General features: G+C 42.8%; 4 protein-coding genes across 4 annotated transcripts; 2 read left to right on the top strand and 2 right to left on the bottom strand.

Moving 5' to 3' along the window:
- Positions 1 to 4863: 4863 nt before the first annotated feature.
- On the top strand, positions 4864 to 5040 carry SERLADRAFT_345177 (uncharacterized protein; the record flags this gene model as incomplete). Its single annotated transcript, XM_007312521.1, has 1 exon — positions 4864 to 5040. A coding segment is annotated over one exon (177 nt), but the record flags the coding sequence as incomplete, so codon positions are not given.
- Positions 5041 to 6585: 1545 nt separating this feature from the next.
- SERLADRAFT_454981 (uncharacterized protein) lies at positions 6586 to 7724 on the top strand (the record flags this gene model as incomplete). Its single annotated transcript, XM_007312520.1, has 5 exons — positions 6586 to 6688; positions 6748 to 6867; positions 6922 to 6986; positions 7037 to 7426; positions 7489 to 7724. 5 exons carry the CDS (start codon positions 6686 to 6688, stop codon positions 7535 to 7537), a joined length of 627 nt encoding a protein of 208 aa, XP_007312582.1.
- Positions 7725 to 7956: 232 nt separating this feature from the next.
- SERLADRAFT_454979 (uncharacterized protein) lies at positions 7957 to 8548 on the bottom strand (the record flags this gene model as incomplete). Its single annotated transcript, XM_007312519.1, has 1 exon — positions 7957 to 8548. The coding sequence occupies one exon, from the start codon at positions 8539 to 8541 to the stop codon at positions 8038 to 8040; it is 504 nt and encodes a 167-aa protein (XP_007312581.1).
- A 3622-nt stretch (positions 8549 to 12170) lies between these two features.
- On the bottom strand, positions 12171 to 12701 carry SERLADRAFT_432305 (uncharacterized protein; the record flags this gene model as incomplete). Its single annotated transcript, XM_007312518.1, has 1 exon — positions 12171 to 12701. The coding sequence occupies one exon, from the start codon at positions 12699 to 12701 to the stop codon at positions 12171 to 12173; it is 531 nt and encodes a 176-aa protein (XP_007312580.1).
- Between the last annotated feature and the right edge of the window lie 226 nt (positions 12702 to 12927).

The raw sequence follows: 12927 nt of genomic DNA, 5'->3' as shown, positions 1-12927 counted from the left end.
CCAATAAAATGGAGGCTAAACCAGGTTATGTAGCATGTGCAGAGAGGCAAATCAGGACATGGAACTATTTCTCAAAACAGGCAAAGGACTCATTCCAGAGGCTAGGCATAGTGGTTTGAGGGGACTAGAATAGTGGACCACAATTAAATAGAAACCCTGAGTTCATTATACTATGTAATGGTAGTCCAGTATTCTTGGACTTCATAGCAATCCATTGTAGTAATACAAGATTCCCGGGCTTCTACTCACTTCCGGTATCCAACTGCAGGGTGCCCGGGTTTCACCCTTTTTATTGAGCAAGCTACTACAAATAGCTACAAACTTGCAGCAGTGATGTACCCAGATCAAGGCAGTTCAGCTGCTATTCCACATCTATAAATGCATAACATGATCATGTGAAGGTACTGACTATCCCAGGGTCCCCACCCCGTACATTGTATGTATATACTCCCTCATGTAATATGCAAAACATATTCTCTCACCACTGCAGGATGAAACCCCATAATTCAGCAACTTCCCACTAAATGCAGCAATAGTCCCACTATCAAACCTGAAGCAAAAACATGCCCCGGTGAGCTCCAGAATGGCTTCATTGTAGTCTCCTACGCTTGCAAACATGTCAAACCACTCTGCTTTGGAGAGACAATCCCAGTGTACTGGTGTCTCCCGGTTGCTGATGATAGAATGATAGAAAGTGCATTGAAGACTGAGCTCCATGCCTTTAGTACCATCACATCATCCATATAGTCCTCAACTTGTATCAGCGCCTCCCGAGCCGATTCATAAAGTGCAGGGTGAGCTACATGCAAGATTGCACTTATGAGGGCCCCGGTCTCCACAAAGGATTGCAACCACAGTTCACCATTGCCCAAGGGTGTAGATTTGCGCAAGGACCGGGAAGCTTGTGGAGCCTCACCAGTTTTCTGTGGTGAAACTTTTATTAATTGTAATATATAAGATTATAACTCAATAACACAAACTTTATGACCGAGTTGCAACCACGCCGGGGATAAGTCTATCAACCCACAAGGGAATGTTACAGTAACACAATTTTCGGACCTTCAAATTTCATTCTCCTCTTCAACTTTCTTTTGTAGTTTTCACACCCTGTGCCATGCAGCACTTTCTATTATTGTTCAAACTCCACTTCTCACACTGCGCTGCCTTTTCTATTTTTAGATACAAGTTTCTCATGCAGTGGAGCTGGTCACACGGGCTGTGCCCCATGACATCATCAGCCACTACCTCCATCAACTGTACTGTACACATGTACAAACAAACTGTAGTAGTATATATACCCCAATAGATCAAGGAGACTCCTCAGCAAGTCCTCCTGTTGTTTACCCACAACTAACTCGGTCCTATCTTAAGGGTAACCACTCCCCTCACTACCTTTACAGCGTTGTCTGAGTTGTGCACCAGAGTATACAAACTCTTGGTTGTAACAGGGAATAGCTGACACTCCCCAGGATTTGTGTAATATTTGGAAGATTGATGCCAACTCTTTAAGGGCTTCTTGGGGCATTTGCTTTCCATATTTTGCTTGAGATGCTGTAGACTATCACAAATGCTTTGCTAAATATATTATATCCATGTAAGTATTTTGCTTAACCATGTAAATATATCTTCACCTGTCTTTCCTCAGTGAGGATGCCCGGAAGGTACCATAGCACTATTCTTCCATGAATATGATGGAAGGGATCGTGATGATGCCAATATTTTTTGCAGCGGGTAGATATTCCTCAGATATACTCTGTTTGAGCTTGTTGTTCTGGCTGTTATTACAAGAGCCCAACCGCTCTGCATACAATGTGGCATCCCATTGAATATTCACTACCCGGGTATTCATCAGTAATGTCTTTGGTACAATACAAATGACTTACTCCTTATGAGGTATGCAATTGCTAACACCCCGGCTGCTCTCTCACATTTGCTAACAAATGATGTTCCCAGGAGTTTTGCATTCCAATCCCACTGGGATCCCGGCTCTGGCTGGTGGAGGTTGGGCCCCTCAGTATACATGTGAATCAATACTTGCCGGAATTGAAATAGCATACACTGTGCTGCAAGTTCTGTAAACAGAAATTTCCAGCTCAGAGGAATATCAGAGGAAATGGATGGCTCAGGGGTTTGAGGACTCATGGCATTGCTGTAGACATCAAAAATATATGTGGGTTCTCTAATAAATGATTACTGGTCAGTACATTATATAATACCGCATTTCAGAAACATGTTGTTCAAGCATGTCCATGAATCTATAATGTAAGCACTACAGTCTTAGAGAGCCTCCCAGCAACAATATACCACCAGATTTAGAAGTTATGAGATATTATATTTGCATATCCAATGTCAAAAAGAAAAAAACAATGCTTAAAAGGTGACAGACAGGCCTTTGATGAGCAGACTCTGATCCAGCTGGGTCGTCATCAACAAGCACCCTGTGACCCAGCCTGGTTGTCTCCAACGAGCAGACTCTCACCCAGCTGTGTTGTTGATGATGGGCACAATAATATCACGTCTAACATGGCCCGGCTGGCACACTCCGCTGGACTCTGCTGGCCCCGTCTATATAGTAATATTATCAGGTAATAATGCCCCGTCTAAGATGGAAGGTTATTACTACACTATTTGGGCTGTCCATGTCCATAATTTCCTCGCAATTACATTATCCAGATCTGAGCATGACTTATTCAAAGCTGATCTGAAAAAAAAAGTGGGAAATTTTGGACTTAGGGCATCCTCTGTTGCCCCAGGAGTTGTGGGTATGTCCTCTGTCCCCTCCATATACCACAAATTTGAAAGAGTTTTCAGAAAAGCCAAAGCAGGCAAACTCCCGCCTCATTGTCTGCTTAATCTTGTAATTGACCTGGATGAAGAAGCTGCTCCTCCACTTTTTATGATCTACTCACTATCACAAACAGAGCTGGAAACTCTTCACATCTTTATGGAAGAAAATGAAAACCTAGCCAACAGGATTATTTGCCCTTTCTGCTCCAAGCAGAGCCCCAGTACTTTTTGTGAGGAAAAAGAACAGTTCCCTCAGGCTCTGTGTAGACTTCCAAGGGCTGAACAAGATGCTACCCCCTTCCCCGTATATCCAACCTTCTAGATACTCCAAGCCGTGCAAAGATCTATACCAAGCTCATCCTCCAACACACCTACCATCTGATCTGGATTACCAATGGGGATGAATGGAAAACTGCTTCCCAAACCTGCTATGGCTTGTCACCACAGGAATAAAACAATAGCAAGCAAACCAGCTTGCTTCTAAAATGTAACTGGAAGGTTGACTCTTAGTTTTTATTTAGCCAAGCTGTTATTTTTTTTTAGTGTTTAAACAATCATATTTGTAAACAACTTTACTACATAATTGTTGATTATTTGTATAAAAAATGTGCTAGTTTAATGCTAGTTGAATGTTATTATTTTGAGTTTTAACTTTAAGTTAGTGACATTTGTTAGCTTGCAATACTTAAAACCCTAGCCACAAACCAGCCTTTGTTACATTGATGGGTTAAATACTAGTATTTTAAGTTTCGACTTTGAGTACGTGACATCTGTTAGCTTGATGATGGTCACAAAGTAGTCATAAAACAGTCACATAATAGCAAGTACAACAAAGGCTGTTTTGGAAGTTAGTGTGACTATTTTGTGAAGGTTTTTGTGTATCAGCAAGCAAATAGATGTCACAAACTCCAAATTGGGATTTAAAATACTAATATTAAACCAACATATATTTTATACAAATAATAAGTAATTATTTAGTACAACTGTTACAAATATGGTTTTTCAAACACTATCAATATAACAGCTTGATTTTATAGAAGCTAAAAGTCAAACTTTTAGTCACATATTAGAACTAAGCTAGGTTGGCTTCTACTGTTTTATTTCTGTGGTGTTGTATGAATGGCTGGTTATGCCTTTTGGGCTTACCAATGCTTTTGCAGTCTTCCAATGATTCATCAATACCATCTTTGCTAATCTCCTCAATGATGTCCTCATATTCTCCAATAACCCCAAGCAGCATACAGCACATGTCCAAGAGGTACTCCAGTGGTTCCACACCAATGGTCTGTACAATTATCCTGACAAATGCTTTTTTTATACCAGTTCTGTTGAATAACTTGGTTTCCTTCTCTCTCTGAAAGGCCTCACAATGTCCAATAACAAAGTCCAAACCATCCACAGTTGGCAAGAACCCCAAAAAATTCAGGATGTATAATCCTTTCTAGGGTTCACCAACCCCCACCATTGTTTCATTAACAATTACTCTAGCATTGACATTCCGCTCACCCGCCCTACCCAGAAAGATATCCTGGTTGACATCTTATGCATGGCCATCCTGTTTTTATACTCAAACACAATGTACATGGCTACCCTTCTTGCATTAAAGCCAGGTATGTCTGTAAGGGCTTTACCACCATTCTTGGTTGTGACTACCACAAAACAACTTCCCCAACAGCACGTCTTGAGTCTTTCTGCCTTCTCCTTCACCTTGTTGCCACTTTCTCTTGAGACCTTTTACAAATTGACATACAAATGGCCTTCTCAAATGACACACTCCCCAATGACAAAATTTGTTATATGGAACAACCTGCTGGCTTCTGCGGAAGAGGACCATGTCTGGCACCTGAATAAGGCCATAGAATAGGCAGGTCATGTTGGCAGAATAGTGTGTTTATATCTGCATATTCCCAATAGGAATTTGCATTGCTGCTGTCCATGTGGACCATTTTCTCTCCATTGCCACATCAAAGGAGGAGAATGAACACTTCAAAGTGGACTTGAAATGCAAAGGCAGATATCTGACTTTGGCAAGGCTAAGTTCTGTGTTGGTATTGCCATAGAACAAAGCAACATATTGTAACTACATCAACTCATAAAGTGCAGTATATCATGGCTTGCAAAGCTTTAAAAGAAGTAGTATGGCTATGCTCGCTACTCAGTGCAATATCAAGAACACAGAAAGTGCCTCTCCCTTTACTATGTGATAACAATGGCACTATTACTCTTAGTGACAACCTATCATTTCATGCATGAGCCAAACACATAGATATTTATTTTCATTACATCTATGAACAAGTCCATTCAAAACAAATCATCATCCAATAGATACAGTGACTCCAAAAACCGTTACAATGTTTGGTCTAAATGCCGTGCACAAAGCACACTGCCAACAGGCGTGGAAATTTTGCTTATCTTCGGTGGGTCAGCAAGAGTACTTGATCTTGGCTACAAAATGGTTCTTGGGTCATGTGAATTGGCCCAGCAGCTGTGAAGATATTTATATTTCAAAACAGCAATACCACTGCAATAGTTTTTCAGTTTTGAGTTAGAAGCAGAGATCACAATGATATCATAGAGTAATTGGCTTTGTTTGGTCCTACAAACAAAGATATACATATAAACATTGTGTCTGAGTTTAAAAAAGTTCACACACTTCTTTATTCTCAACCACCATCATCCATAATTCCTCTCTCCGGCTCAAAAGAACCAGATCCTTAACCTCCTTGATGCAGGTCAAACTGCTCACTCCATTGCCTCTACCAATGGTGCCCAAACACTGTCTGCCGGTGCTTGAAAAATGCTTGCATGGGGGCTGTGGTCGGGCGGAAACACCCACTTCTCTCTGCCAAGTGTAGCAACCAAGAGTTTGTTACTCTGGCGCACAACTCAGACAAGCTATAGAGATGATGATGAGGGAGTGGTTACCCTTTAGGCTTCAGCAAGTTAGTTGTGAGGATACAACAGAAGGACTCGCTGAGGAGTCTCCTTGATCTATTGGGGTATATATACTACTACAGGTTTGTTTGTACATATGTACTATACAGTTGATGAAGGCAGTGGCTGATGATGTCGTGGGTACAGCCCATGTGACTAGCTCCACTGCGTGAGATACTTGTAGCTAAAATAAGAAGGAAGGCAGCGCAGCATGAGAAAGAGGAGTTTGAACAAAAAGAAAAGTGCTGCATGGCACAGGGTGTGAAAACTACAGTATAAAGTTAAAGAGGAGAATGAAAATTAAAGGTCCAAAAATTGTGTATTGTAACACCAACCATTGTAAAGCTAGGTTGGACTTTACTCATGCTCACAAGGACTGGACTGTGGAGGATTGGAAGAAGGTTGTATGGTCTGATGAGAACAAAATCAATCACCTGGGGTCAGGTGGATGGATGCAAGTGGGTGTGGAAAAAGCCAGGTGAGGGCCTCAGTGATAGATTGGTACAGGGAACTGTCAAGTTTGGAGGAGGTTCTATGATGATCTGGGGCTGTATGACTTGGGAGGGAGTTGGATATGCTGCTAGAATTGATGATAGGATGGATAGGTAGACCATATAAGAGGATCTGCTATTTGTTCAAGGTAATCTGATTTTTATCTTCTATTTCTAGACTACAAATGTCTTCTACCACTGGCAGGCAATTAGAGTCAGCTGGTCCACGCTTTGTCTATTTTCTTTCTCCTCTCTAACAGGGAAGAGCTGGGCCGAAGCAAAAATCGATTGAGCAACTGTGCTCAGGTGGCGCGGCGCGGGATTTTAGGCGTTGCTTGAAATATAAGTGAGGGTGCCGATGAACGGCAGACCTGGGAAACCCAGGATACATGGACGCGTCACATATTTCCTGACCACGCAACAAATACGACTCAGAATACTTCACTTTCATATTCTACAGTTGTCGCACTACAATGGTTAGCTCATCGCGTCCCTCTGACAACGCAGTTATTGACATATCTTTCCCGCCTACTAGTCGATCATGGAATACAACGGTGGCTCCGTAATAGCCATGGTGGGCAAGGATTGTGTTGCAATTGCCTCTGATCTTCGACTAGGGAATCAGGCTCTGTCAATATCGTCAAATTTTCAAAAGGTATGCCAGTGCCCGCGAAACATCTTGTGTTGTCCGCTGAATATGTATCGTTAGGTTTTCCCTGTTACCGACAGAATATATGTTGGCCTACCAGGGTTAGGAACTGACGTGACGACTTTGTATGGGTGTTTCAATCGCCTTGAGCCACGCTTATCTGCCATTTTTTTAGGCGAGAACGATTCCGTTACAGAATTAACATGTATACTATCAAGGAGGAAAGAGAGATCGAGCCAGAGACCTTTGCTCACCTCGTGTCTTCCACACTCTATGAACATCGTTTCGGCCCGTATTTCATCGAACCTGTCATAGCTGGTCTTTCGAAGACACCATCTGGCGGTGTGAAGCCATTAATCGCTGCTGCTGACCTTATTGGATGTCTGAACTTTGCTAAAGACTTCGTGGTTGCTGGTACAGCAAGCACGAAACTGCTTGGTGTAGCCGAAGGGTTATGGGAGCCAGATTTAGAGCCGGAGGATTTGTTTGAGACAATATCACAAACATTGCTAAACTCAGTGGATAGAGATGCCTTCTCGGGATGGGGAGCTGTTGTACATGTTATGTTAGTTTGGATCTTTAAAATTTCCCTTGTCGTTACTGATGCCACACGAACATACGATCTAGCACGAAAGACAGTATAATCAGCCGGACTCTAAAAGGTAGAATGGATTAGTAAAAATTGTATTCATGTACTTCATGATCAAAGTATAACTGTAATTTTCATACAATCAAGCAAGGGGAGTGCAGACAAAAAGTTCTTGACGCGAACTCGGAAAAGTCAGAAGGGTAGGACCCTGGAAATATAGTAGGGTTGTTTTAAATACTGTCTTGCAATCCATCCATCCATGATGGTTTTCTTGTCAATTGTGTGATCTATAACGAAGGGGACGGTGGCAGTAGTGGAAGGGCCTTGGGTACCGCCGTTGGCACTATAGTGCCTTCGGCACATGGGCACCCCCAGACAACGATGACAAGGCCCAAGGTGCCTATGGCACCGAAAGATCCCGAGCAACTCCGGTCTCACCCTGCAGGACATTCGAGCAGCAGTGTCGACAGTTGCAGCTCAAAATAATGAGCCTTCAGAGGCAAGGGTTTTGAAAGAGCGAAGAGGGGATATTTAGACAGACAGTGTGTATCTATATTACATGAAATATATAAATTATATCCCAAAAATCATGGTGCCGAAGTCAGCACAGACTCCTTGAAAGTGTCCATGTCCAAAGACTTGTCTAACTCACCAGGAGCATCCAGACTAACCAGATCATATAGCTCGAGTTCCTCATTTAAACCTCGTAGCAAAAACCTCTCCTCTACCTGTATCCAAGCTGTATCCTCGAAGTTGAATAGCTGAGAGATTGATACATGTATTTTTCCGAATGTCACAACCTCTGGGTCTTCATCTGCATCCAGACAGCCACACAAGCCTATGATTATGTCGTTCATTGAGTTCCCGCATGTAGAAGATGGACTATGTAGAGCTTCTGCCTCCGAGTTTGAATTGTCAGGCGGGTGACCTGGATTACTAGCAGGTTCAGCTTTGCCCAAAGTGAAGTCATTGGTTGACATTGAGAGTATTTGGCGTTTGCGCAGCTTTTGTTTCAGTATCCCCAAGCGGACATGTTCATCACGTAGGTGAAGTCGGAGCTCAGCAAGATCAGTCATTGATTTGATACTCATTTGAGAGCGAAGCCGGGTGAGGATAAGCCCAAAGGCACTGAAAAGTCTCTCGCAAGAGGCTGAGTTGGCTGAGACAGTGAGTAGATATCTTGCAAGACATTAAAGAGGTGTTGGGAGCGGGTTGACTAGGTTGGTCATTGCAATATAGATGCTCATTTGGTCAACAGACAGACTTGTTCTGTCAAAGGGTAATTGAGTACAAAATTGTATTACAACAAGTAAATTTACTTACTTCGCTAGCTGCTAATGCAGTTTCATGCTGAATGTGATCTGGGAGCTTTCCATACCGTTCTTGGTTACTGAGATAACTCACAAGCTCACGGTAGTGTTGGATATTCGGTCCCTCAGGGTGCAGGAACAGGCACGGGAGAAGGATTCCTTTGGCAAACAAATGCTGTAACAATGTAAATACATATCTTATATAACAAACATATGTAAATATCATGTGAAAGACAATGATAGCCACAAAAGGCTGGTTGTAATCACAGAGTAAATCTTTGGGCGAAGCTCCAAAATTTGCTTACATAATATAATTTCTACAGTTAGAGCTGAATTGGGGCCTCTTCTTTGTAAAAGTGCATCCACAGCCAACTACAGAGCTCCCAGACTCCTGCTGCTGTCATGAACTCAACACTGGAGCTGAATGGAGAGGCCTTGCAGAGAGGATCAAGGATTACTGCAGCAATGAATATGTCTTGGTCTGATTTTTCCCAGTGTTTCTCGATGCTTTTCAGTGTTGCTCGCATGAGTGGGACATCAGTTGGGTTGTTGGGAGTGTTCAAAATAGATGAAAATTTGGAAAATAATATTCCAAAGGTAATCAGGACTTGGTCAAGTCAAAAATATGTTGCCTGAGTGATATTTGCTGCAAGTGCAAGTGGTTCGAGGTGTTTTTTAATCCTATGGAAGCCTAAGTGCAAGAAAAATCTCAGACCAGATGAAAGTCATACTGCGCTATGGTGTGCCAAATCAACACATTATTAATGGTCTCTACCATTCTGTTGGCCTTCTCTAAAGCCTGTTGGTCTTCAGTTCTGACCAGCCGTTCAGCAGGTATTTTTGGGCGTCTGCAGCCACAATTTGTTGCAAAGTAAGTCATAGTTCAAGTAGATGCTGAAATGCAAGATAGTGTGCTGTCCATTGTGTAATCACAGGGCGGATAACAGATTTTGCAGAGCCAGTGAGTATTTTGAGATAGAGCGAATGAGAGTAGTAAGGAGTATTTTGCTCTGTATCTATATAATGAGGTCAATAGCCTTTGTTGAAAAATCGGATACAAACTGTGCCTCCTTGCAAGCAAAATAATCCCCTACAATGAGGTTAATTTGGTGTGCGTAGCAGTCTAGGACTATGATCTCAGGCCTATCTTGACAAAGGATTTTTCTTGCCTTGTGAGAGTCTCCAGAAGCATCAGAAGTAAATGCAATGAGGATCACATGCCAGCTAACTTTGAGTATCTCCTGTATTTTCTTGATGAGTGTATATAGGTTGTTGGCAGATTTTTGTTCAGAGGACACATCATAAACCTTCACAGTATGAACCTACAACTTGAAATAGGTCATACAAACATGAAAAATCATAAATGTGGCTTACCTCATGAGATGCTGATGTGACCATAAACACAATTATGTGGTGTGAGTTGATACTGGTCCATCCATCACACTGTCCTGTCCCAAGCTGTCCGCCAAGGCTTTTTTTTGCCATTTCACAATAGTGTTTAGCCTCTGCGGGGATAAGTTGATTAGACAGGACTTTGTGGCTGATAGGCTGGGCATTCGGAAGAAACCTTTGGCAGAACTGAATCCATTCAGGGTCTTCAACCCATTGGAATGGTAGACCAGCTGAAGCTGTGAGGTGGGCAAGGCATCGTCCAAACTCTTGCTGCATCTCAATACTCCATTGCAATGTTTGTGATGGTTGATGCGAGAAGCTTTTGCAGCTGTGTTTTGATGGAATTTTGGCATGAGTCTGATAAAGATCTGGCAGATATGGGGAAGCTAATGTACCTGGAAATGCACTTGGGGTCCGAAAAGGTGATCCAGAGCTGAAGTTTGATCTTGAAAGTAGGAGGTTTGGAAGAGGTGAAAATGATGAGGGACCAGCTTGCTCATAATTGCTGCGGGTTTGTTTCAAAGATGGTGATGCTGCTACAGAATAACCACGGTTCTTGTATTCATGTCTGGCACGCTGGTGGACAAATTGTGGCTGGTTTGGACAATGAAGAACTAGATGTTGCAGAACTGTGTTTTTGCGAGATGGAAGCCAGGGTTTGTTCTCGGAGTGGTCAGCCCACATTAGTGTAGTCATATTAGTCTCATGCTATAGCGCAAATATTCCTACTTACTGTCACTTTCAATTATTTCCTGAGTATGTGCTGTCACTCTCTTGTTTTGTGTGACATCTTCTATATCTTGTATCTTATGCTTGTCCACTATTACGGGTCAGCACATGTTACATGCAACTTTTGCACACTTGCCATCCTTGCTTGCAAATGATGTTGGATCCTTATCTTTGTGCTTGGGATGATCTGTAAAGTTATCAATTCTCCACTAATCTCGTTCTCGACCCATTTTTTTGGACTGATATTAGACTGCAAGGCTAGGTAAACCAAGTGGTGAAAATCCAAAAGGAAGTTAGTTTGTGCCAGCTCTTCTGTCAGACTCGAGATTATATACAAAGAATGCATGAGGAGAAGGGGCAGCAAACACAATACAAGCTTTTTGCGGTATGAAAGTCATGCAGTTAAGTCACAGCAATGGTGAACATGTTGATGACAATCTCATTGATCTCCAATCAGGCTGCATGAGCACCTTACACATATGTGATTACTCAGATATAGTGCTGTCTCAAGTACCATACACATGGTCCAGTGCCCCAGAGTGCCATGGAGGCACCTTGGGCACTCTGATAGGCACTGTTCTTGAAGGCACAGCTCATCTAACACTGGACGGTGGTCTCAAAAGTTGCGTGCGGCACACATGGGAGCACATTGTGAAACCGAGCTCCTGGAGCTTGTGATCAAAAGTTTTATTCCATGTACGACCAGCTTGTTTTAACCCATAGATGGATTTCTTCAATCTCCAGCAGTATCCAGGTTGGATAGGAACACCCCCTGGAGGAAGCATGTACAGTTCTTCTTCAAGTTCTCCATTGAGATAAGCTGTGGATACGTCCATTTGATCAAGTTCTAGGTTGTACTTTGCTGCCAGGGCTAGAATAATTCAGATCAACTCTAAGTTTACAACCAGAGCAAAAGCTTCCTGGTAATCAATCCCCTCCCTTTGAGTAAAACCTCGTGCAACAATCCGGAGTTTGTATCTCTCAATGTTTCTGTTTTGATCAAACTTGATCCGGAACACAGGTTTTGATGTGATGGGTTTTACTCCCTTCGGAAGTGGAACAGTGTCATATACTGCATTAGTATTGAGACTTAGGAGTTCCTCCTCCAAGGCAGACTTCCATAATTCTCCATCCGGACGTGATAAGGCTTCCTTTAGTGTCCTTGGAAGGTCTGTGTTAGATGGACCGGTACTTGCTATTCCAGCAAAGAATGTCTCCTCTGTATCAGATGTTTCTTCATGAACCTCAGGAGTGTTAGGTTTCTCCATGGAGTTGTCATGCTGCTCTTTTCAAGACTGTTCCTCGTTTAGAGTCCTTTGATAATCTTGGTTTTTGTCTGCAGGATGGGTCTGGCGACTGCTTCTGCGTACTCCTAGGACTTCAGCAGGCATGACTGCTCTTTTAGGAACTTGTGCAGGTACTCCAGGGAGTAGACACATTTGTGTATTTGTTGCCCCACTCACTCCTGAAGGTGTTAAATCACTCCTTGGAGGTGTTGGATGACTCCTTGGAGGTGTTGTATGCCTTCCAGAAGCTGATCCAATGGACAGGCTGTCTAGCTGTATTCGGACTTTTTCCACATCAGCTGGCTGTATGTTGAGGGGCTGTCCTCCCACTGACTGTAACTCTACTTTGGCTTTCCGTTCTGAAGATGGCCAGTGTTCAGGTCTTGTTTGTAGAGACTGTTGTGGAGGGTGTCTTAGCTGATCAGGTGCTCCCACTGCTCTCGGAACGTCTCCACAGAGGTATTGCCCCACTGCTCTCGGATGCTGATATGGTTCCATTGCTTGTGGAACATCTCCTTGGAGATGTGGTTCCATTTGCAATTCATTTGGATCTCAGATCCGAGGGTCAGGATCATCCTCCTCCAATGTATTTTGGTCTGGATAGTGAGCATTCTCTGGAATGAGTCCCTCCCACTAATCTATGCTAGTGTCTGTGTTCCAGGGAGCAGTGTCATCCTTTTGTACCTTTCCGGATTCATTGAATATGACATGCCGACTGGAAAACACAGTCCGTTTTTCAGTGTTTAGGAGTTTGTAGGCT

The sequence above is a fragment of the Serpula lacrymans genome (genome assembly GCF_000218685.1).
Source record: "Serpula lacrymans var. lacrymans S7.9 unplaced genomic scaffold SERLAscaffold_1, whole genome shotgun sequence".
Taxonomy (NCBI): domain Eukaryota; kingdom Fungi; phylum Basidiomycota; class Agaricomycetes; order Boletales; family Serpulaceae; genus Serpula; species Serpula lacrymans.
The sequence above is the reverse complement of the archived record's forward strand: the minus strand, read 5'-3'. Positions and strand labels throughout refer to the sequence as shown.